Source organism: Pelobates fuscus, chromosome 2 (assembly GCF_036172605.1).
Source record: "Pelobates fuscus isolate aPelFus1 chromosome 2, aPelFus1.pri, whole genome shotgun sequence".
In the NCBI taxonomy this organism is placed as follows: Eukaryota; Metazoa; Chordata; class Amphibia; order Anura; family Pelobatidae; genus Pelobates; species Pelobates fuscus.
Window position 1 is genome coordinate 381,033,807 of NC_086318.1, and position 23,044 is coordinate 381,056,850.

The window sequence follows — 23,044 nt, forward strand, 5'->3', positions numbered from 1 at the left end:
AAACTTCTAAGCAGTCCTGCATGAATATCAAATTATAGCATCACTGTTTGCTAAATGCAGATCTGAAACACGGACCCTATCTGCAAGCTATGCTAAACAGCATATACAGATTTTACCTATCCATGTAGATTTCCTGAGTTTGTATCAAAGGGAAAATAAATATTTTAAAAGATCAAATACACTTCACCCATATTTTTTTTTTTTTTTTTTAAACATTTTTTTTTTGTTTGTTTTTTTTTACAAAGTATTTTACCTGTCGACAGGTGACCGACGGACATGTTTTAAAGCTAATGCTATGCTACCAATTAGAGAAACATGCAGGAAAGGAAAGATCCAACCCTATAGACTTTCTCCTGGAATAAATCTATTCAAATGTTTATGGTAATGGGCTTGGGTGTTCAATACAATAACAAAATCTTAAAGTCTTCTATGGACGTTCTACAACACAACACCTGATAAAAAAGGTTTTCTGAAGGAGTCACTTCTGGTTTTATCCAACCAATTGGATTCCTCAGATTAAATATACGTAATTTACATTAAACAATATGAACATGATTAAAAATCTTTCAAGATAAATAAAAACCTGAAATGTCACAAGTTGATCCAAAGAAAGTTACTCGGGAGTGGAAGAGAGGTCAAGAAAAAAAAAACTGAACGTAGTGCATATTTACTAACCAGAATGAGGCATCTTCAAAACTGATCATATACTCTTATAAAATATGCACTTTCACTGAAAACAAAAATGAAAAGGGAACCCCTCCCCCCAAAAGAAACAAAAGCCAAAAAACAACAAACAAAAAAAACACTTCTCACCTCTGTTTCATTAATGTTGTGACCCTGGGCTACTTTGAGCCCACAATATACAACCACCACTGTTCTTTTTCAACTAACTAGGGCATTTTCCTTACTAAACAAGAAATTTATATATTAAAAAAAAAAAAACTATATATATGCCATATTTTACAAGGAGTGTTGAACTGTAAACTAATGTAGTTTGAGCTGACAGTAGTCTCCCCAGTTTCACACAATAACTTAATACTGAGGTGGTCATTCAGAATTATGAAGGCATTGAAATCATATCTGCATAAATCCCATTTTTTAAATGTCTGCTTGTGAAAGGAGAACATCCTAAAAAGATATTTGTGTTAGAGCAAACCTAGCAAATGCCAGTAGTGTCCTTTAACTCAAACTCACCAAAGTCTTGGGAACGTCCCAGACTGAGGTTAAGCAAATTAATCCTTTTTTAGCTTATACAGTTTTGAACTCTAAAAAGTCACTAGTCTAGAGGCCCCTGGAAAATGAGTCTGATGTAACCTTGTTCTCCTGCAAGTTGGTGGGCGCAGAAAGGACAGGCAGCGTGGAAGGTGTGAGTACCGTGAGGAAGGGGAATCTGAGACCAATAGGACGTTGTCTTTTCGGAACACACATGTCCACATGGGCTAAAGGCATGAGTTGGAGGGCCAGCGTCAACATAAAATCCAGCTTCACAACCTAGCCAAAGAGGAACATACGGCCCCACTGAGCGGCACATAGGACACTCCCGGTCCTTCCCATCTCGCTCCTCTTTGTTTCCCCAGTTGTGGTAACCATGAACATGACCACAGCTCAGATAAACCCATGGCTGCTTCTCATCGACAACATCTTTTCTTTTCATACTAGGAAATGCAAGTGTGTTAAATCCAACAGGACACTGGGGCCTTGCTGCATTGATTTCCTGTCTCAGGGCTTCCAAATGTTTTACGGTTGGAGTTCTGGAAAGGCCTTCTGCAGTGCGCCATAGCAGTGTTGCACCACATAAATCAATCAGGGAACCATCCTGAAGTTCATTGCTTTCGTTTTCCACCTGAAAAATCAGAAATCACAAACATGAGTCACTAACACATCTGCTCCAATGTTGCACACACACATAATACTCAATGTACGGTATATTTGCCTCTCAGCCAACTGCACAGAATAACCAGGCAATAAGGAAGTTTTTACAATACATGAATCATGTTAGATCTTCATTAACAGCCTCATATACTAGAATAAGAGTCTATTTTATGAAACTTTAGGGACGGTTTCCTATTATGCCTAGCTAGCCATCCAAATGGTTAATATAGAAAAATGAAAAAAAAAAACAGTTAATGCACTCCACAAATGGAATAGAAAATACATTCTACACGTTTTTAGGCAACTGTTTAAAATGTGTTGCTGACGGCTTCAATGGCACATCAAAATGCCCACCCACAGGCCTTCAGAAACAAAAATACAGCACAAGTTATTGAAAGAACTTCTACAACGGTGCAATCAAGAGATTCTGAAAGTCCCAAATAGGTATTGCCTCGAGCAGAGAATAAATATGGGTGACATCTCCAGAAGCAAAGAAGCAGTACTTAGGGGTAATCAGCAGCAATGGTAGAGACAAACACATCTGAAGAAAAAAAAATGGGAAAAACATGCTCCTGTAAAATTCGGCATCATACTACAAACCTTAGACTTGAGGGGGAAAAAACAAAAACAAAAAAACAGTACTTTTAAAAGGGACACTATAGTCACCAGAACAACTAGAGCTTAATTCAGTAGTTCTGGTGTCTATAGCCTGTCCCTGCAGGATTTTCGAAATAAAATCTGACTTTTCAGACAAAAGGCAGTGTTTACATTGGTGCCTAAGAACACCTCTAGTGGCAGTCATTTAGTTGGCAACAAGAGGTGCTCTTCCTGTGTCAGTGCTGCAGTGTGCAGCACCTTTGTTCAGCATCTCCACAATCTGCATAGAGGCACATAAAGATGCACTTATTCAATACACCACCGCACATGCACAATATCCACTAAATGCTTTCCTATGGGAAAGCATTGGAATGGCTGAGATCATTAAGATTGGGGTCTGCCTGGGCAAGACCAGCATGATGTAGGGGGAAAAGGTGAGTAAATTCACCATTTCAGGACGATCTGTGTGGGACGGTCACCTAAACAGGTGCTCTGACAGCCACTACCGATCTGGAGTCCTAAAACTACCAAACAGCAGTCAAGTGGTTAAAGGAAATGCCTTAACACGCCAGGGCTTTGCAGCTCAATCTGTCAAAGAACAGTCTTGTTATATAAAAGAAAACATGTTAAAGATGAATCATCATGAAGCGCTCACATTTTTTGGGGGGGGAACAATATGTTCTGAACTTGACAAGATAAAATTTAGTCGAAAGCTGCCATACATAGATTCATGTGAAAATAGCTCAACCTTAAAAAGTTCATAATAACCAATATATCCATCTATCTCCATATATGCAGTGTATAGATGGCACTCGCCTAGGGTGCCGGCCTGCTGGGGGTGCCCACCATGATGTTTCCTGGTGTGCTCCCCCTGTCTGCGGCTGCAGCGCCGGGAGAGCAGCTATTTAGCCGCCTCCAGCGCCGGGCCGCTCCTCAAGGCGAAGGTGGGGGCGCCGAGAGGAGCCCTATCACAGGGGGGGCCAGGAGGTGGCCATTTGGCAGGTGCCTACTCCGGCACTAAATGCCGGTGAGAGGGGCAAGGAGGAGGAGCAACCTCTCACTTCTTCCTCGCGCGCCCTCTGTGATGCCCGGAGCCGGAATGTGATGTCATTCTGACCCCGGCATACTAAACGGCGCACTGGAGGAGTGAGGAGCTGCCTCACACTGGAATCCAGGGAGGTGAGTGAGTATTTGATTGTGTCGGTCTTTCTGTAGGTGTCTGTGGGCGGGCGGGCGCCTGTGTCTCTGTGGGCGGGCGGGCGCCTGTGTCTCTGTGGGCGGGCGGGCGCCTGTGTCTCTGTGGGCGGGCGGGCGCCTGTGTCTCTGTGGGCGGGCGGGCGCCTGTGTCTCTGTGGGCGGGCGGGCGCCTGTGTCTCTGTGGGCGGGCGGGCGCCTGTGTCTCTGTGGGCGGGCGGGCGCCTGTGTCTCTGTGGGCGGGCGGGCGCCTGTGTCTCTGTGGGCGCCTGTGTCTCTGTGGGCGGGCGGGCGCCTGTGTCTCTGTGGGCGCCTGTGTCTCTGTGGGCGGGCGGGCGCCTGTGTCTCTGTGGGCGGGCGGGCGCCTGTGTCTCTGTGGGCGGGCGGGCGCCTGTGTCTCTGTGGGCGGGCGGGCGCCTGTGTCTCTGTGGGCGGGCGGGCGCCTGTGTCTCTGTGGGCGGGCGGGCGCCTGTGTCTCTGTGGGCGGGCGGGCGCCTGTGTCTCTGTGGGCGGGCGGGCGCCTGTGTCTCTGTGGGCGGGCGGGCGCCTGTGTCTCTGTGGGCGGGCGGGCGCCTGTGTCTCTGTGGGCGGGCGGGCGCCTGTGTCTCTGTGGGCGGGCGGGCGCCTGTGTCTCTGTGGGCGGGCGGGCGCCTGTGTCTCTGTGGGCGGGCGGGCGCCTGTGTCTCTGTGGGCGGGCGGGCGCCTGTGTCTCTGTGGGCGGGCGGGCGCCTGTGTCTCTGTGGGCGGGCGGGCGCCTGTGTCTCTGTGGGCGGGCGGGCGCCTGTGTCTCTGTGGGCGGGCGGGCGCCTGTGTCTCTGTGGGCGGGCGGGCGCCTGTGTCTCTGTGGGCGGGCGGGCGCCTGTGTCTCTGTGGGCCGGCGGGCGCCTGTGTCTCTGTGGGCCGGCGGGCGCCTGTGTCTCTGTGGGCCGGCGGGCGCCTGTGTCTCTGTGGGCCGGCGGGCGCCTGTGTCTCTGTGGGCCGGCGGGCGCCTGTGTCTCTGTGGGCCGGCGGGCGCCTGTGTCTCTGTGGGCCGGCGGGCGCCTGTGTCTCTGTGGGCCGGCGGGCGCCTGTGTCTCTGTGGGCCGGCGGGCGCCTGTGTCTCTGTGGGCCGGCGGGCGCCTGTGTCTCTGTGGGCCGGCGGGCGCCTGTGTCTCTGTGGGCCGGCGGGCGCCTGTGTCTCTGTGGGCCGGCGGGCGCCTGTGTCTCTGTGGGCCGGCGGGCGCCTGTGTCTCTGTGGGCCGGCGGGCGCCTGTGTCTCTGTGGGCCGGCGGGCGCCTGTGTCTCTGTGGGCCGGCGGGCGCCTGTGTCTCTGTGGGCCGGCGGGCGCCTGTGTCTCTGTGGGCCGGCGGGCGCCTGTGTCTCTGTGGGCCGGCGGGCGCCTGTGTCTCTGTGGGCCGGCGGGCGCCTGTGTCTCTGTGGGCCGGCGGGCGCCTGTGTCTCTGTGGGCCGGCGGGCGCCTGTGTCTCTGTGGGCCGGCGGGCGCCTGTGTCTCTGTGGGCCGGCGGGCGCCTGTGTCTCTGTGGGCCGGCGGGCGCCTGTGTCTCTGTGGGCCGGCGGGCGCCTGTGTCTCTGTGGGCCGGCGGGCGCCTGTGTCTCTGTGGGCCGGCGGGCGCCTGTGTCTCTGTGGGCCGGCGGGCGCCTGTGTCTCTGTGGGCCGGCGGGCGCCTGTGTCTCTGTGGGCCGGCGGGCGCCTGTGTCTCTGTGGGCCGGCGGGCGCCTGTGTCTCTGTGGGCCGGCGGGCGCCTGTGTCTCTGTGGGCCGGCGGGCGCCTGTGTCTCTGTGGGCCGGCGGGCGCCTGTGTCTCTGTGGGCCGGCGGGCGCCTGTGTCTCTGTGGGCCGGCGGGCGCCTGTGTCTCTGTGGGCCGGCGGGCGCCTGTGTCTCTGTGGGCCGGCGGGCGCCTGTGTCTCTGTGGGCCGGCGGGCGCCTGTGTCTCTGTGGGCCGGCGGGCGCCTGTGTCTCTGTGGGCCGGCGGGCGCCTGTGTCTCTGTGGGCCGGCGGGCGCCTGTGTCTCTGTGGGCCGGCGGGCGCCTGTGTCTCTGTGGGCCGGCGGGCGCCTGTGTCTCTGTGGGCCGGCGGGCGCCTGTGTCTCTGTGGGCCGGCGGGCGCCTGTGTCTCTGTGGGCCGGCGGGCGCCTGTGTCTCTGTGGGCCGGCGGGCGCCTGTGTCTCTGTGGGCCGGCGGGCGCCTGTGTCTCTGTGGGCCGGCGGGCGCCTGTGTCTCTGTGGGCCGGCGGGCGCCTGTGTCTCTGTGGGCCGGCGGGCGCCTGTGTCTCTGTGGGCCGGCGGGCGCCTGTGTCTCTGTGGGCCGGCGGGCGCCTGTGTCTCGGCCGGCGGGCGCCTGTGTCTCGGCCGGCGGGCGCCTGTGTCTCGGCCGGCGGGCGCCTGTGTCTCGGCCGGCGAGCGCCTGTGTCTCGGCCGGCGGGCGCCTGTGTCTCGGCCGGCGAGCGCCTGTGTCTTTTAACAGTTTCTATTTGCTCAATGGAAATGGTCAACGTTTCAGTTTCATCATCATTAAATCCATCATCAGGACAGGACTATTTTAATTGCAATTGCACCAACATTCTAGAATATTGTAAGATGGCACCACCCTTGATACATACCATTTTCCCTCTCTGTTGAGCCGATCGAGTTTCTCGCAAGCTAAAGACATTGCCACACACAGATATTTCTCGCCATACTCCTGGCTTCGAGTCTTCAGTGAATCCATTGCGTGGATGCATAACGAGGACTCCATTTGTTGTCAACCCATCCATCTGTCCATCTAATGTCTTCCATTTGGCAGCTTTTTCCTGTAAGGCAAAAAAAGTCATAAGCAAAAGCTTATAGGTCTATTTAATGTAACCTTTGTTCACATCAAAGCCCTGTCTCCCCCATATTAAAAATTAGTGTTTGGTAAAGAAAGAAATTCACTGAAATTTCAACCCAGTTAAGAGATATACAGAGACAAAATAGGGACTACTTTATCTCTGTATTTCACCTCCGCCTTACACAAGGCGGAGCCTATGGGTCAAGACCCGCAGCCTCAATGATGTCCTCTCGCACTGGCTTGAAGAGAAGCAGCGCCACCAAGGTGGTGGAGTCCGAGAGGGAAAGATTCAGGTAAGTAATCTCATCCTAACCTGCCCCCCGTGGCCACCAGTGGCGATGTCACCATTGCGACAGTGCTGCTTAACTGACTTTTAGCTAAGCAGGCAAGAGGTTTATGCAGTTCCGGCACCAGCCCAACACTCTGAGCACGAGGATATCACAGCAAGAAAAATGTGCTGTGTAAAGCAAAAGCCCTTTGTAGATTTCCAGTACATAAATAACATGTATATCAAGTGCTCTTACCCCAAGAAAAATGTTTTTGGAGGAGTCAAACCCTGCCGCATATATCCGTGCAGTAAATGGTGGGTTCCTTTCACATATGATTCTGCAGGCAAATCTGGAAATGGTGCTCTGAACAGACTGTGTATCAGAGTTACTCTGGCTTCCTGGAACAGTGTCCGTTACCACAAAATCAATCGGGCTTTCTGTTGACCGTCCAATCTGGAGATGGGTAACAAGACAGACAGATATATTTTTACATCAGAGGATGCTCAGTAGACAAGTTGCATCTCTACGGATTACACTGGACATATACAAGAAAATAATTCAGGGCAGAAAAGTTTACTGCATTATGTAGCAGAGCTCCAATACCTAACATAGGTATCTCCACTGGTCAGTCCTCATAGCTGAAATAAGCAGTATAATTATCCACGACACTTTCCCCCCCAGCAACTAGACGACACATAGTTCTGGGAGTCAACTGGTTTTATTTTGCACACACACTGCTTTTATGCACAGACCCCTACATGGGGTGTCTCATACAAAAATACAGGGCTTTTCCTCCCAAGATCCACTGTGCTTGAGAGATAATTGTGTGAGAAAAGTCTATAACAAATATCGCTCAGGTACAGAAAAATCTACAACAATTTAAAACACCCCAAAAATGCATCTTAATACTTCAGAACCCCACCGAAAAGCTTGGATCTGAGTGCATACTTTGACGAAATATCACTCAGATCCCTTCGGTGGCTTGAGAAAGCCATTCAAATAAAGTTTTGACCGGTCGGCCATGAGGTGATGCCCCAAAACAGTACCACGGAAAACAAGGCAACGACTGGTCATCTTTCTGGGGTTCTCGCACGAACACTGATAACTAAACTAATCTATTCCCTGGCTGTTCATATACAAATGCTCCCCCTGTTCGGTAGTTTATGTCTCCCGAACATCATTCTCCTAACTGTTCGGGAAGTTAGATGGGCAGTGGTACCGGTTTACCGGACGTTCACGGGTTTGTATATCCGAAATTAGTTCCACGCTGTCGACAACCATGTACCGATTGGGCAACAAGATGGCCGCCAATTGTTTGAACACGCATTATACGAACAACGGCCACACAGGGGAACACAAGAACTATTAACCAATTTGTGGTTAACAGCCAGGGGCGGTCAGTAATTAAAAGGTGTGAACAAAGACCACACAGTGTTTATTTAGTAAACGAACGGAGCCGTACGAACAGCCGAACAAAAGTGTAGCTAGAGCATCCATTCCGCTACACATTACATAAAAAATATCTTAATATTCAAAAAAAAAAATGTGATGGAGATTAGACTGGCCCTTTATTTACAGGACGTCTATAATCACAAAGCTGATGCTGCACCCATTTTCAGAGTGATGGAATTGCTACATTTCTATGATTGCCCACCAGAACGGGTAGTCCGGCATCATGTCAAATTAACAAACCATGGTAGGTGTAAACTCAGTGCACACATGGCATGGCGAAAATCAGTTTTTGCAGGGCAGATGGAGTTATCCCATAGGACAAGTGCAACTGTTCCTGGGGATGAAATTCTTCCAAAAAAATAAATTCCCCCTGGACATTTACTCTCAAAACACCGGGGCATGAAAATTAATCTTATTCATGGCATCCGTGGTTAGTTTATGGTCAAAAGGTGTCTTCGGAAATCCAAGATAAAGTCTGAAATATAATGCCTGTATTGTGATAACGTGAATGTCAAGCAGGGAATTCTGAGATAATCGTCGAAACAAGATTTCTTGGAATTGCTGTGCCCCAGGCCCTACTTGAGATATGTATGTGATGTGCAACAGTAACTTTTGAACAGATTTCCATTAAAGCATTTCATTGGTAGACCCTGTATGAGTGCAAACCGTTGCCAAGCAGTTTGCCCCCTTGCCAGGGTATGGGTCACAGTACTTCTGGAATCATAACTACACAGCGCTAGAACCCTTTAACTGAAAGCCAGTCCCAATATACCCTGGTGGCTATTGACTAAGTGAAGCACTTTTAAAGGAATTTCAAGACCAATCAAAAAGCACTACAGAGAATCTTCCTGGGAAATGCTTGAATCCCACTTAACCCTTTGAATGCCAGAAATGTGCTCCACCCTGTAGAACTTGGAGGATCCAAATGTATAAAGCAACAGCACATGGAGGGAGGTGCAATAGTTCATTTATTTTTTAATGTATTTCTTAAAATAGATTAATAAATGAAAAAAAAAAAAAAAAGAAACACAAAACTTCTTACCTGGAACATATCTGTGTTGCTATCATGTGTGTATTCTACAACCACAGTTTGCGCCCGTGACAAAGTATAAGATATGCTGTGCTGGTCCTTGTTACTTATTGCCTATAACAAAACATATTCCAGTTAAAGCTGGACAGTGGATCACAACAGGATAGCAGCTGTCATTTCTACACTGCTTAAAGTATGTGCTCATATGTTTGACAATTTATAAAAGTGCGGATTTAAAATAATAGTTTATAATTGGGACGAAAATACAGGCATAACTCCCCCCACACCCTCTCAATGAACAATAATAAAGCTAATTGAGAAGCATCGGAAAGCTAGACTTCAACGTGCGCATGCTTGTGGCTTAATGAGTAGTCTGATGGTACATTCCCATGAACAGATTGAAAGTCTTTGACAGGGAAAGAGGGGACCCAAATAATACACCCTCAAAGTAGATTTGCAGAAAAAAAAAAATAAAAAAAACTAAAATTAAACATCTCAGCATATTTTAACCACATTTTTGCAGCAATGGATACAATGTTTTCTTTAGACAATGATACATACAAAGAGAGAATAAAATGAAAGACACATGCTTGGAGTTAGGTAATGCAGAAAAATGGAGGGAGGTGGGAAGGAGAGGGGGAATGTAGCTGAGGTCTTATGCCTGTGTAGGGAAAACGATTATAGCACTAAAGGTGGCTGGCACAGATACAAACAGACCGAAAGACATTAGAGGCAATGGGAACAAGAGAGGGAAGGAGGTAAGACAAGAATGGTAGACAGATCCAGAACAATTAGCCAAACAAAAAGGGTTAACTGCTGTAATCTTATGAGCAATAAAGTATCAGGGTGAAGAGCGTACTATGCAATTACAAAATAAAGTATGCATTCGAAATTAAAAAAAGAAAAAACAAAAATAAACACCATGACATGTCAAAAGTAAACATAACATTTAAAGTTTTCCAAACTTGGAGGACACTTGATCAATACAAAATTATGTTAGATAAGGTAAAACAAAACCATATGCATCAAATGAAATAATTTAACATTTACATAACAATTTACACTACTCATGACGTTTTCAAAATGTACCCACATGGGGCTGCTGTCTTGGCAGTAATATACAACTGAAACAGTTGAATACCACGAGACGTCACTTGCTAAGAAAACTAATTTAGACTTACCTTGTCCCAACTAGAAGACTTAAAGCAGGGTTAAGCATATGGTAGATCCCAGATTCCAAAAAAAGTCAACTGTCATGATGCTTTACCAGCATTCAGAATGACAAAGCATCATGGTAGGTGTAGTTCTACAACAACATTTGAGGATCTAGTGTTTGCCGAGCCATAGCTTAAACATGCTTTGCATGCCTTTAGAATGACAAAGCATCATGGAAGCTGTAGTTTTAAAACATCTGGGGGATCAACCTTTTGGGCACCCACCCCTGGCTTAAAGAAACATTCCCAACACCTTAAGCACTTTAATTTGCTAAAATACTTTGTGTGAAGAATGTCTCTCTCTCCCTCCCTCCTCCCCCCCTGGGGCACTTTTATAAATTAGCCTGGTTACACCCCTTGGCTGGTAATCAGAAAATTGGTCCTGAAACTTCCTGGTTTGGTTAGCCTAGTGGAGTCAAACTCAAGAGGTGTCAATTGACCAGAGCACCTGCCTTGCAAACACATCTCATGGAGCTGCATTGGGAAGTCTGTGATTGGACAGCCACAGAAAGTCTTGTCTGGGGAAGAAGAGGAGTGTCATGCACAGTGGACATGATTCTGTCCTAGCATTGCAGGAGTTTACCTGGTTATTTCCATGTCAGTGAATACAGATGCAGCAAGGCTCTGTGATCAAAAGTAACAGATACATCCACAGAAGACCACCAAAACTATAAATAAATATATAAATTAAACACCCACAATACTTTTGCAGCCCTAACAGATAAAAATTAAGTGCTTTCGACCAAAAAGTTGAGTGCACATAGGTAACCTGAAGGTAGAATTTGGTCATGTGGTCAAAAGTGGCTGAGAGAACAACCCTGATATACAACTGAATGCCAGCCCAGGAAAAATTTTACTCCTGGACTTTATTTGTTCAACATCGAAGTAAACGTCGTTCGGAGTTCCCACTGGCCTACTGCAAGATTCTTAGTGAAATGTGCACTAGAGAAGGTTCTGTGTTTCACATTTTATTTTAATCTGATTTTTGCATATGCCCATTATGTTTTTGTATGTCCTTGTCTGTGTACGTTTGGCAAAGTGTAAATTTGTCTTTTTGCTATTAATATATTAATAACCTAATTCTATCTTTGGGCTCTATTCTGGATTCACAACCCTGAAAAGACCAATGTAGTAGTATTTTTAAAAGCAAAGATATTTGGCTAAATTGTGTTTTATTATATCTGATTTTAATGGGTAACGAAGGTGCCCATTTATGATTTTCCGTGGTGGCGGCAGCGTTTGACAGTGGAGTTAAATGTGAGTAGTATTAAGCAGGACATTTTACACTTTTTGTATTTGTGCAGTGGAGTGTCCCTTTAAGTGGCATGGGACCCCACTCAGTGGTGAATCTTGGCAAATTATATGGTAAGCACACTGGATAGACCTTTGATCTTTAAAATGTACAAAATAAATAAATAAAAGCTATTTATGTACAGTGCCATCTCTCTATATCTACATAGCATGGCTTTAATGTAACCTTTGTTCACATCAAAGCCCTGTCTCCCCCATATTAAAAATTAGTGTTTAGTAAAGAAAGAAATTCCCTGAAATTTCAAACCAGTTAAGAGATATACAGAGACAAAATAGGGACTACTTTATCTCTGTATTTCACCTCCGCCTTACACAAGGTGGAGCTTATGGGTCAAGACCTGCAGCCTCAATGATGTCCTCTCGCACTGGCTTGAAGAGAAGCAGCGCCACCAAGGTGGTGGGGTCTGCGAGGGAAAGATTCAGGTAAGTAATCTCATCCTAACCTGCCCCCCGTGGCCATCAGTGGCGATGTCACCATTGCGACAGTGCTGCTTAACTGACTTTTAGCTAAGCCGGCAAGAGGTTTATGCAGTTCCGGCACCAGCCCAACACTCTGAGCACGAGGATATCACAGCAAGAAAAATGTGCTGTGTACCTTAAGCTGAAAGGGTGTCAAATCATGACAAAACTTAAAAAAAAATAAAAAAAAAAAAAACACAAAAAAAAAAATAAAGACCCCATCACGTTTAGTGCTTTTTTGTTTTTAAAAAACATCTCTACTGCTTTATAACGGTACACGTTACCTTTGCTGCCTGTGGAGTACAGGCAATATGAACAGTACTTGGCTTCACCCCATTTGCTTTGAGCCTTTTCAATAAGGCAAACCTGCTTTTTCTTCTTCCTCTGTCTCCGTTTGGCAGAGAGCCATTGTATCTAGAGAATTTCACAAAGAATATGTGGAGAACAATTAGCTTTTTAGAACATATAGCCTTTTGCAGAAAAGCAGAATGTGGGGGGGAAAAAGTCACAACAGTGCAATTTCTTCCAATTTATTTTTTGTTGAAAACAGAGCAATCTCTGTCATATTCTGAAAATAGCAGCAGGAAGGCTCACAATAAATCTTAAAAGTGTTTGAGAGCTTTTAGTGTTAACAATAATACAGTGTATTAATAACACATGAATGTTCATACAGATAGGAACCAAAGCAAAAAGACATTTAATACTGTCAGAGACTGAATCAACTGTACCTTTTAGGAAATTACAGCAAATTAAAGTGTGGTTTACGCGCACAGGAAAACACTTCAACCTGTCCCATTAAACAGGGGTAATTTATATAGAGTATTCCATTAGGATTTATAAATAACCATATCCTGTATTATGAAGGCTTAATAATTTTTTTTAAAAATGCACATAAAAGTCAATCCTCACCTGCTGGCAGGAATGATGTAGTTTATAGAATAAAGAAATCTGCACAAATCTTGGATAAAATGTCACAGTGTCATTGACCCTCTGCAGGAGTATAACCAGGGCTTGAGCCCTGAAGGAACGTCGTTCCTGCACTTTTTCCACGGCAGGAACGCAATTCCCGTTACTAGTCCTGCAGGACGCAGGGCTGGCACAAGCGGCCGCCAGAGCAGGGGGGGGGGGGGGGATGTAAAAATCCAAATCCCCTGCCTCTGGCTGGGGACTCTGATTTTTAAACCCACCTCTCTCCCTGCAGCTAGTGGAGTCTCTGGGAGAAGAGCAGAGGAAGTCACGCCCCCTCCTCCTGACATCAGGAGAGGCCAGCAGACTCCACTGACTCCACTGACTGCAGGCTCCAGATCCTGTCCCACCGCTCCTGGCCCAAGGTAAGCGTCAGGGAGTGGGGAATGCACTTTAGGGTTTTTTTTTTCTATACCCTTCCTCAGCCCCTTTCCCCCTCCATAAAAGCGTATAATATGTTCTTTTCCGGTGGGGGGACTTGACCCCTGAGTATAACTGCAAATGAAGCCACAGGGAAACTAGCCATATCATTATTATTGAAGGTAGCCAAGCTTTACAGGTTCTCTGGTTTGCAATTTTTATTTAACTATAATCATAATTCATGATTAAAAAAAACAAAAAACAAAAAAAAAAAAACACGTTTTGCATTTCATTAGGGGTTACTAAATACTTGTTACTTCCCCAGCGCAGCCATGACCAATAGGATGTGGCCACTATCTGGAAGCACCCTTTATCGCCTCATACTCCTATCTGAATGGCCCTGCTTGGCCATCTCCAATAGCATATGTGGCTCCCCTATGATCTCAATACCGGATTTATTTTCCAGTGCACTGATGTGTGAATCAATTTGTTCCTATAATACTCTGCAGTACACTCCAAAGTATAGGTATGGTTTAATCACATGGACTGTGCTGGGACAATGTTAAAGGACCACTATAGTACCAGGAAAACATACTCCTTCAAGGTCCCCCTCCCGCAAGGCTCTAGGGGTGGAAGGGTTTAAACTTACCTCCTTCTCCAGCGACGGGCGGGGGACTCTCCTCCTCCTCGGCTGAATGCACCCGCATTCAGCCAGCCAGTCTCATAGGAAAGCATTCACAATGCTTTCCTATGGACGCTGCCATCTTCTCACTGTGATTTTCACAGTTAGAAGCACGCAAGCGCCTCTAGCGGCTGTCAATGAGACAGCCACTAGAGGCTGGATTAACCCTAATATAAACATAGCAGTTTCTCTGAAACTGCTATGTTTATAGGAAAAAGGGTTAAACCTAGCTGGACCAGGCACCCAGACCACTTACCGTAATTAAGCTGAAGTGGTCTGGGTGCCTATAGTGGTCCTTTAAAGCACATCCAGATTATTTGAGCTTCTCTCCTGTTGAGTGCAGTGAGTTTAGCAAGCAGAAGGAAAATGGTAACTGAATATCCAGCATTACATTTTAGGACATCAGTTTGATGTTCTTTAACCCCTTAAAGACACATGACATGTATAACATGTCATGATTCCCTTTTATTCCAGAAGTTTGGGTCCTTAAGGGGTTAAAAGTTTACCCCAAACACCATGACCCCTCTAGTGATTTGAAATGATTATGGTGCTTGGGTTCTGTATGTGCAATGCTTCCCAAAAAAACAAAAAAAAAAACCAACGCAGAGGTAAAAACACTTTTGTGCTGGAAGTGTAACGTCACCACTGGTAGCGCCATTACCAGGTTGAAAGGAGAGTATGTGCATAGATTGCATCCGTTGTCGGCACACATAGCATGCTGGCGACAAATGACCAAAGGCAGTGCGGCACAGAATGACTGCTCCCACAGAGTGACATTTGGGACATCCCTCCCTCTGCAGGAAGGGGGAGTGACTTTATCAAAAGAGAATTGGCTGCAGGGAAAACCTGGTCTCTGCATAGGTTTGCAGGTAATGCTTTTTTTTTTTTTTTTTTTTAATGGTGGGATCATGTCGGTTGGCAAGTGTTACTACAATTAAAAAAAGTGTCTTATTAAGACACTGATTTTGGTTCGAGTAAACCTCTAATAAGAGCATTTCTTACATTACAAAAGGGACACTAGTCACCAAAACAACTCTGGCATAATTAAGTAGTTTTGGTGTATAGATCAGGCCTCTGAAGTTTTAGTGCTCAAACTTGTCATTTGGGAGTTAAATCACATTGTTTATGCATCCCTAGCCATGTGACTTGAACAACCTTCCTAAACACTTCCAGTAAAGCAACAACTAGCAAACTCACCCCAATACAATGAGCTCTCCATATTTCACAGGAGCTTTAGCAGGATGGTTCTCTTGATCAGGAGAAAACATGAGCCTGGCTATGCCGTCCACCACAATCAGTGTCCTATCAAGAGTACTGGTGCACTTTTTTCATTATTTTGTCTGAAAAAGCAGAGGAAAATAAAATTAGCATTAGTATGCACTAAAAACAAAATTACAGTTTAAAGACGCTCAGAGGGAGACAACCAGTACAAAACAATAAACCAAAGAGCATCTCTCCAAAATATAAACCAAAGAGCATTTCATTAGCATCTAATGAAAGTATCTCTCCAAAAAAAATTGTAATTTTTTTTTTCAAAGGCATGGCTTGAGGTAAACTGTGAAAACGTTTCAGCTTATGTCTTTTAAAGTTAGACTACAGCAGGAAAATAATGTTAAAAGGTTACTCCAACCACTATAACCTCTTCAAGTGATTTGCAGTGGTCATGGTGGTAGGAGTCAGCATGTGCAGTGTTTCAGCTTGAAGATACTGTTAATTGTGTGCTGGGGGCTAGTTGCAGTCCCAGCACATGTAAGGTTGGCAAAACTAGAAATCTTCCCCTTGCAGGCAGAGCACCTGAAAGGGAAAGCTAGCGCACCCCTCTCTTGCTTGGTCTTTTTCCCGGCCCGGAGCACGCATGCGCTGTGAGCCGGCATAATGGTCCTTTCACAGGCTTCTCTAGGAGAATCCTGTGATTGGACCATGTGCGGCCCCAGTGATATCAGAAGGGTGTGGAAGAGCGCCGCTTACAATGGTGTTCCTTTGACAATGTCTTGTTTCTAAACTCTATGATGCGCTCTGTACCACCTTTTTTAGCTGGGTATCTAAATATATATAGTCTTTTTTTTTCTCCATTGCATGATTGAGCATGGTGCAATACTAGGCAAACATGAAATAAATAAAATCTGAACATGTATGCTTGTAAAGGAAGTTACCAGTCTGATCAGCAGAATATATCACGTCGAAACAAACAATAGGGGAAGGAAACAATGTGTTAAAACAGGGTACACCGTTTTCCAGCATATGTACTGCAGTGTACTTAACTCAAATGTACCATGTGCATGATGGGAGCCATTTATAGATATGGAGGCTTAGCCGCCTTGAGAAAAGGTGAAAAGTGGCATTTAAACACCCTGTGTAGTATGTTTGCTTGTTGTAGTGGTTATGATGCTTAACCTTGCTATTTAGGGCAGCCATCTTAGAAGTCCTTTTTTTTCCTCAGAAGCACTGCTTATCTGAGCAATAGACTGAGCAGGCACTGAAGAGTTAGTGTTTGTTCATAAATACAGACATGGGCAAGTAACGAGGATCTGAAATATGCACTCAGACCATTTCAGCTGTTCAAATAGTGCATGGTCTCCTAAGAAAATTAGTGCTTGAAAGCAAAAAAGGATCTTAAAGCTAGCATTCTTTATAGTATATACCTAGGTTGGCCAGGAGGTGCACTCAGAAGAAGTATGAACTGCAAATGCATATACTATATTACAAAACATACAATAAAGTAATGAGATATGTAATATTTTTACTAATTCAAAAAAGCCATTCTCCCTTTAACACTGCCATGTTTTTCGCTTTCATCTAAGCCATTTTTGTGGCCATGTCAAAGCAATAGTCACTGTAATAAATCCATAACATATTTGACTGCTTCACTACTTAGAAATTGCATCCCCTAGTTACGAGAACTGATAAGTATATTTAGGTATTATGGCGACCTTGATTAATATACATCGAGTCACTCATGGCCAGCACACAGTTCTAGAAGCCAATAGGTTAACTAGAAAGTAAAGACTACAGCAAATTAATCTGGCAAGGAAACTTTGGGCTCATATTTCCTCAGTGAGGTGTGAATCCAACTTGCAGAACATAGCAACAGGGTAACTATGGACAGCAGGACACAGGAAATATAAACTTCGCTGGTAGCAAGAGAATCAAAAAAAGGAGTTAGCTGAATAGAGTGAGTAATAAAGAAGTGGGAGTGACCATCATTATGTTCTTGGGAACAAACCTGACTTTGCACCCCGCTGCTTCATTACATATCAGAAATGTTTTTTCTTCAGAAAAGGGGAAAATAGATTGCAATGCGCACACACACACACACATTAATTCAACGTGTCTCATTACCATATTTTACGTGGCATTCTGGGTGTTTTGATGAAATGCACTTATTTCGTTTATATAAAAAAAAAATAAGATTTTGTTAAAACCACAGAAAAGTGTAGAGAGTAATAATAATCTGAACTGCTCAAATGCAAATTGTTGCTCCAGCACTACATGGAGTCCATGCAAATATATGCCCCAGAAGTCCGTATGTGATTAGCAAAATATACGGTAATAAAGTTCTCTGTAAAGGAAGAAGAGAATCCTCTACTTTAACACTTTATTCTTTGTAGTCACAACATTCTGCTCTCTAAAGTTTACCTGTCACGGTAAACACAGTGTATGCTTATTTTACATTATTATTTATATAAAGTGCAAACACATTCCGCTGTGCTTTACATTCATAGAATGGAGATATCCGACAAGTAGTTCACATACAGAATAGAACAGACAAGAGGTAAAGAAAGCCCCTGTTTAAATGAGCTTACAATCTATGGGGAAGGGGTAAAGACGCACGAGAAATGGAGGAATAACAGTATGTAAGAAGGGAAGGAGGGATTAATGAATACGATGTCTGTGTCAAAATCAGCTATTAAAAGTGGGATATTAAAGAACCGTACTGTGGAAGGAGAGAGGGTGCTTTTGAATCAGAGTTACAGGACAGGAAGCGCGGAATGCTGACAAGGATTGGCTAAACGCTGACGCTCTAAGCCAGTCATTAGCTGCCCATTTCTAAAAACAGATACGTACCTTTCACATTGCTGTAACTGATCCAAGTTAAAAGAATGTGACTATCTACAATTCACTTTATTCTATAGAAGAATCATACATAAAATTAAATACATATATTTTCTAACATACTTGGAAAGAAAATGACCAGTCACCTTGAAGACTTGTTGACCAAAGTCACATGTTTGTTTTCTTAAAACCTACAATGCATATAAATAACCTTTGCTCCATTTACTTTCTATGAGACAAGAGCTCCATGGTACTACCTCACCTATATTACACTCAAAGTTAAAAGAAAAAAGTGGTTAAACACATAAGCCTTGAGTGACACTTTTGGTTTTCTCCCCAACGTCCTGTTTCAAGCCCTAACTCCCAATACTGGATCAATTAATTTGACAGGGAGCTTTATACGTGCGATGATCAGAGTTTAAAATCTGCAGCATATTCGTACACTATAGCGTGCAATAGCTAGATAGATATTTAGCAATATTGACCTAGAAAAGAAATTGCGCAATATGCAATTCTGGTTCGTCTTTTTTATTAAATAGGCTACACAGATTAAAGATTTGCTTCACTAGACTGCTCATTGTCTGACACCTTCAAAATGACACTTTGGCTGGTAGCCAAATCGGAAGCGGTTTCCCCATAAGCTATATGAAAATGCAATGTTTATGCTAGTCGCCACTTTTAAGCAGGTTCAACCAAGTTCATTGCTATAGGACAGCATATATGGAAGGATCCAACTTAGTGCAGGAGTGTTGCTTCCACCAATAGAGAACAAGCAGTTATTATATTAGACAGTGGAGGGGGGAGGGTTGTAGAAGTAGGTAGGTATCCCAATAGTATAACATCCCATTTTGAACACTCAGTAGTTTTCTTGAAGTTGGGGGAAATCTGTGCTCCAGAGGAGAAATCCAGTGCTTGAGACGTGTAGCATTTTTCCATCATTTTTCACTCTGGTTGCTCCTGGGACCCTTCATTAAGGTATAACAGTTTCCCTGGGATTGCAGCCAAACAATAGTATACATGGATAAGTCGGCGTACAAGCTTTGTGCGTCTCAAATATTTAGAAGTGTATGTATGCCCTGGATCAGACATTAAAGGTCTATCGGGCTTAGATTCTCTTGGAATTGCAGCTGGAGCCATGGGAGGCTTTGCCATACCAAAACACCAGTCTATAGAATCTGTGAGAGACTTGGGGAGGACAGCGGTGGATACTGTCCCCCAAGCACTTGTCACCAACAGTGCTGCAGAAACTGTTGGAAGTGTTCACCATATAACATTTGTGGATCTAATGGAGACATGCGGCACATCCTACAGTCTATTAACTAAACGTCTGAAGCCATGTACCCAGTTTGTTCTGCATGTCTCCAATGTCCTTTAACCCCTTAAGGACATGACATGTGTGACATGTCATGATTCCCTTTTATTCCAGAAGTTTGGTCCTTAAGGGGTTAAATCACCTGCACAATAAGGCACTGGTTTGATATAATCAAGAAAGCAATAATGGAATTCTTTGTATGAGTGATGAACACTTAGAAGGACAACAAGACCAGTCCTTGTGGCAACTCCATCTTGGCCTAATGAGGCCTCTGGGGCTGGCAGAGCCGGTTCTAAATATCATGGCATCCTCAGTTCTCTGGTGTTCAGAAGGAACTGCAGGGAAAGTGGGTAAATATATGGTTTTCATTAGTAATTTGTTCAATGGAAATTCATCTCTCTCAAGCACAGTGTCCTCACTGTATCTCATTTAATTTGATCCTCATGTTCTTTTTTTTTTTAGAAAATTATTTGTTTTTCTGTTAATGCATCATCAGACTGAATATTTAGTCAGGCAATTCCATCACTATATAGTAAAGTTCTACATGTCTTTCAGCATAAAAGGAAGAACAAGTATTGCAGGATTTTGCTTGTGTTTTAACTTACAATTAAAATGTAATTTAAAAAAAATAAATAGATAACAAAAAGTAGAAGTAAAACTGAGAAACAAAATCCCCACCATATTTGAAGGATGGTGAGAACAGCTGATCATCCCCTCACTAGACCACGCTGTCTTCCTCCACACAACGCAACAGCAACTATGAGAAGTGTGTGGGCAGGCTGGAACATTTAACATGTTAATAAGATGGATATTTAAAGCAGCTGGCACAATTTGCCCATACCAAAAGCACAAGCCCACACTTAAAGAGCAAGAAAAGCATCTCAGTGTATATTGGAACTGTCAGTACCCAGACACATTAAGGTTAGAGAGCCATAATTTAATTTAACGTGCATCTTTAATGTACACGTGTAGTGAATGGTTTATTAGTATGCACTTCCTGTCAAATTACAAAGGGACATCTCTGGCTCAAAACCAAATTATCTAAAGAACACTGACCAAGCACTGTCAATCCACAGCACAGCATTATCTCAGAAGATAGGACAACTTAGCTTCCAGGTGTAGAATCCATTGACTTGAGAAAAGGAACAAACATTAATTGAGACACAAGGAAATAAAAGCCGATTGATTAACTGTGCAGACATTTAACCAGGTGCTCTGATAGGCACATGGGAAGGAACTAGAATGACCAAGCAGAACAAACCACAACAAAAATTTGGCATGACCAACGCAGGCCATCTGTTACCCTACAAACTAATGGTATTTAACAACGCTGGATCACAATCATATATCCAACAACGTGAGAAGGATTGCACATAGCAGTTGCGTTCCTCCAGCACAAAGACACACTAAAAGTTATATCATATTCACCAGCATCGTCTGACTTGACATTCTTTTAAAAAACAAAAACAAAAAATAAAACAGAAACTACGTCGGTGGTGCTGTTCTACCCAGACAAAACAAACGTTAGTGTTCCAACATGTTAAAGACTATTAATCAGATGTCAATGTTTACTTTGCTCAATTCATTTGTCCTACTGGCATAACGAAATTCCACCTATCTCTAACCTCCACTTAACCCACGTGATCTAAAAACTAAACATTAACCTGGACGAACAAAAAATGTGGGAAATATTTAATGCCTTTACAATAAGGATTAATCCAGTCTCATTGTGACAGTCAGGACACATCGGTTATAAAGGTTCAAATGTATTCTCTGTAAAACGTGGAGGTATTGTAAATGTAATGGGAAACGGAGTTCAAAATTAGATTACAAAAAACCTAACTATTCTATAGTGTGTCAAAACAGCAACTTAACAGTCTAGGTCAGAGGTGCCCAAAATGTAGATCCCCAGATGTTTTAAAACTACAGCTTCCATTATGCGTTGTCATGTTAAAGGCATGCAAAGCATCATGGGTGTTGAAGTTCTACAACATCTGGGGAATCTATCTTTCGGGCACCACTGGTCTAAGCTCAGGACTGGCAACAATCAATGTATGACACACTTCTAAACTGGTATATCAATAGAAATACCCTGGAACACAGACCAGTTGCCAAGTTTTTAGGAGTTGGTTAAGTAGAATGAATATATATCTCGACACACACACACACACACACACACACACACACACACACACACACACACGGCACTTGTAAGAATACACTAGGAATGGAAGGAGGATTTGTATTGTTACAGAAAATAAATTTCCCTCAATGTCAGTATTTCAGCAGCAACACAAGAGAATGAACAAGCACTCCTTATAGACTAAAACATCCAGGACTTTGAACTAGCCCATAAACCACGAAATAGAGCAGAACCGATATTGGAATAATAAGGTAGTGTATGTTAACAGCCAATTCCATTTACCCACCTTTAACACCAAGTGGAAAATCCGTTGTTTCATTCTAGAACAGAAATGTAAAACATCCAAAGCAAATGTGGCAATATCCTTTCGAGCACTGTCTGTTCATGCAGTATTCTGGTTTCTTTTACTTATCGGCTTGGTCGTGAGGCATGCTGACTCAGATGGGTGGGAAGGTGCTATGCAAAACAGGTAAACATCATATTGCACCAATAGGACCAGTTGGGCTCTGACTCACGAGCTTCCACACATTAATCAGTGGCTTCAAAAGGAAGAAAGGGAAGTGAAAAGAACACGATTTTGCAAACAGCTTCTAACACACACCTCCTACATAGCACAGACAGTCAGTACAGTGTGCTGACGGAGAAGATGTACCCAGAATATAAACAGATGCATATATCAATACCTAGCAAAATGAACATTAACTAAAAAACGAACACGGCTATATGTCTAAACCTAAAAACAAACAAACTCAGACATATCAAACCAAATAAGGCTATGGAGTAGAAGAAGTACAGATTCTTATTAACAAACCTCCCTTCCCATCAACCCCCCCTCAAAAAACCAAACAAAAAAACACATACAATGGATTGGCAAGAAATCGCTGCGATTAATGAGAAAACCACATAAAGAATAGGGAAACCACTGTAACTCAAGATAATTAAAAACAATAATTCTAGAGCTACAAATTAATGTAAAGTGAAGTATATACAGAAAACAGACTTCCTACTCTCTTAAAAACTATTGCTTCCCCATGATTTTTAATATTGTGTTTACCAATTCCAATACCTAAACTAACACGTCAATCAGAAAAAAAGGACCACACCACGTTGAAGTGGTAATGGTGCCAGGTGTTCCCCGTCTTCCCTCCCCCTTCATACCTAGGGTACCAATGAGCGGCTCAGAAGTGTTCATGAAAGCTTCTAGATAAGAAGATGCAGGGAGCAGCACCTGGCCGACCCCAGGTAAGTATTCAGATTGCCATTAAAACAGTTGGGCTACTAACCATCCTAACCATTACAGCACACATGGTGCTTGAAGTGTTCCA

At 44.2% G+C, this 23,044-nt stretch overlaps 1 protein-coding gene across 1 annotated transcript; it reads right to left on the bottom strand.

Moving 5' to 3' along the window:
- Positions 1 to 225: 225 nt before the first annotated feature.
- PELI1 (pellino E3 ubiquitin protein ligase 1) lies at positions 226 to 22,090 on the bottom strand. Its single transcript, XM_063443768.1, has 7 exons — positions 22,006 to 22,090; positions 15,409 to 15,551; positions 12,488 to 12,617; positions 9,232 to 9,333; positions 6,993 to 7,190; positions 6,263 to 6,451; positions 226 to 1,843 (listed from the first exon to the last, which is right to left on the bottom strand). Exons 2-7 carry the CDS (start codon positions 15,477 to 15,479, stop codon positions 1,277 to 1,279), a joined length of 1,257 nt encoding a protein of 418 aa, XP_063299838.1. The 5' UTR covers positions 15,480 to 15,551; positions 22,006 to 22,090; the 3' UTR covers positions 226 to 1,276.
- Between the last annotated feature and the right edge of the window lie 954 nt (positions 22,091 to 23,044).

Coding starts and splice junctions, on each gene's coding strand:
- PELI1 (XM_063443768.1), bottom strand. CDS start 15,479: ATGTTTTCTCCTGATCAAGAGAACCATCCTGCTAAAGCTCCTGTGAAA. Junction 12,618..15,408: donor GGAGAGCTCATTGTATTGGG/GTGAGTTTGCTA, acceptor GAAATTCTCTAG/ATACAATGGCTCTCTGCCAA. Junction 6,452..6,992: donor CCAAAAACATTTTTCTTGGG/GTAAGAGCACTT, acceptor TTTGCCTTACAG/GAAAAAGCTGCCAAATGGAA.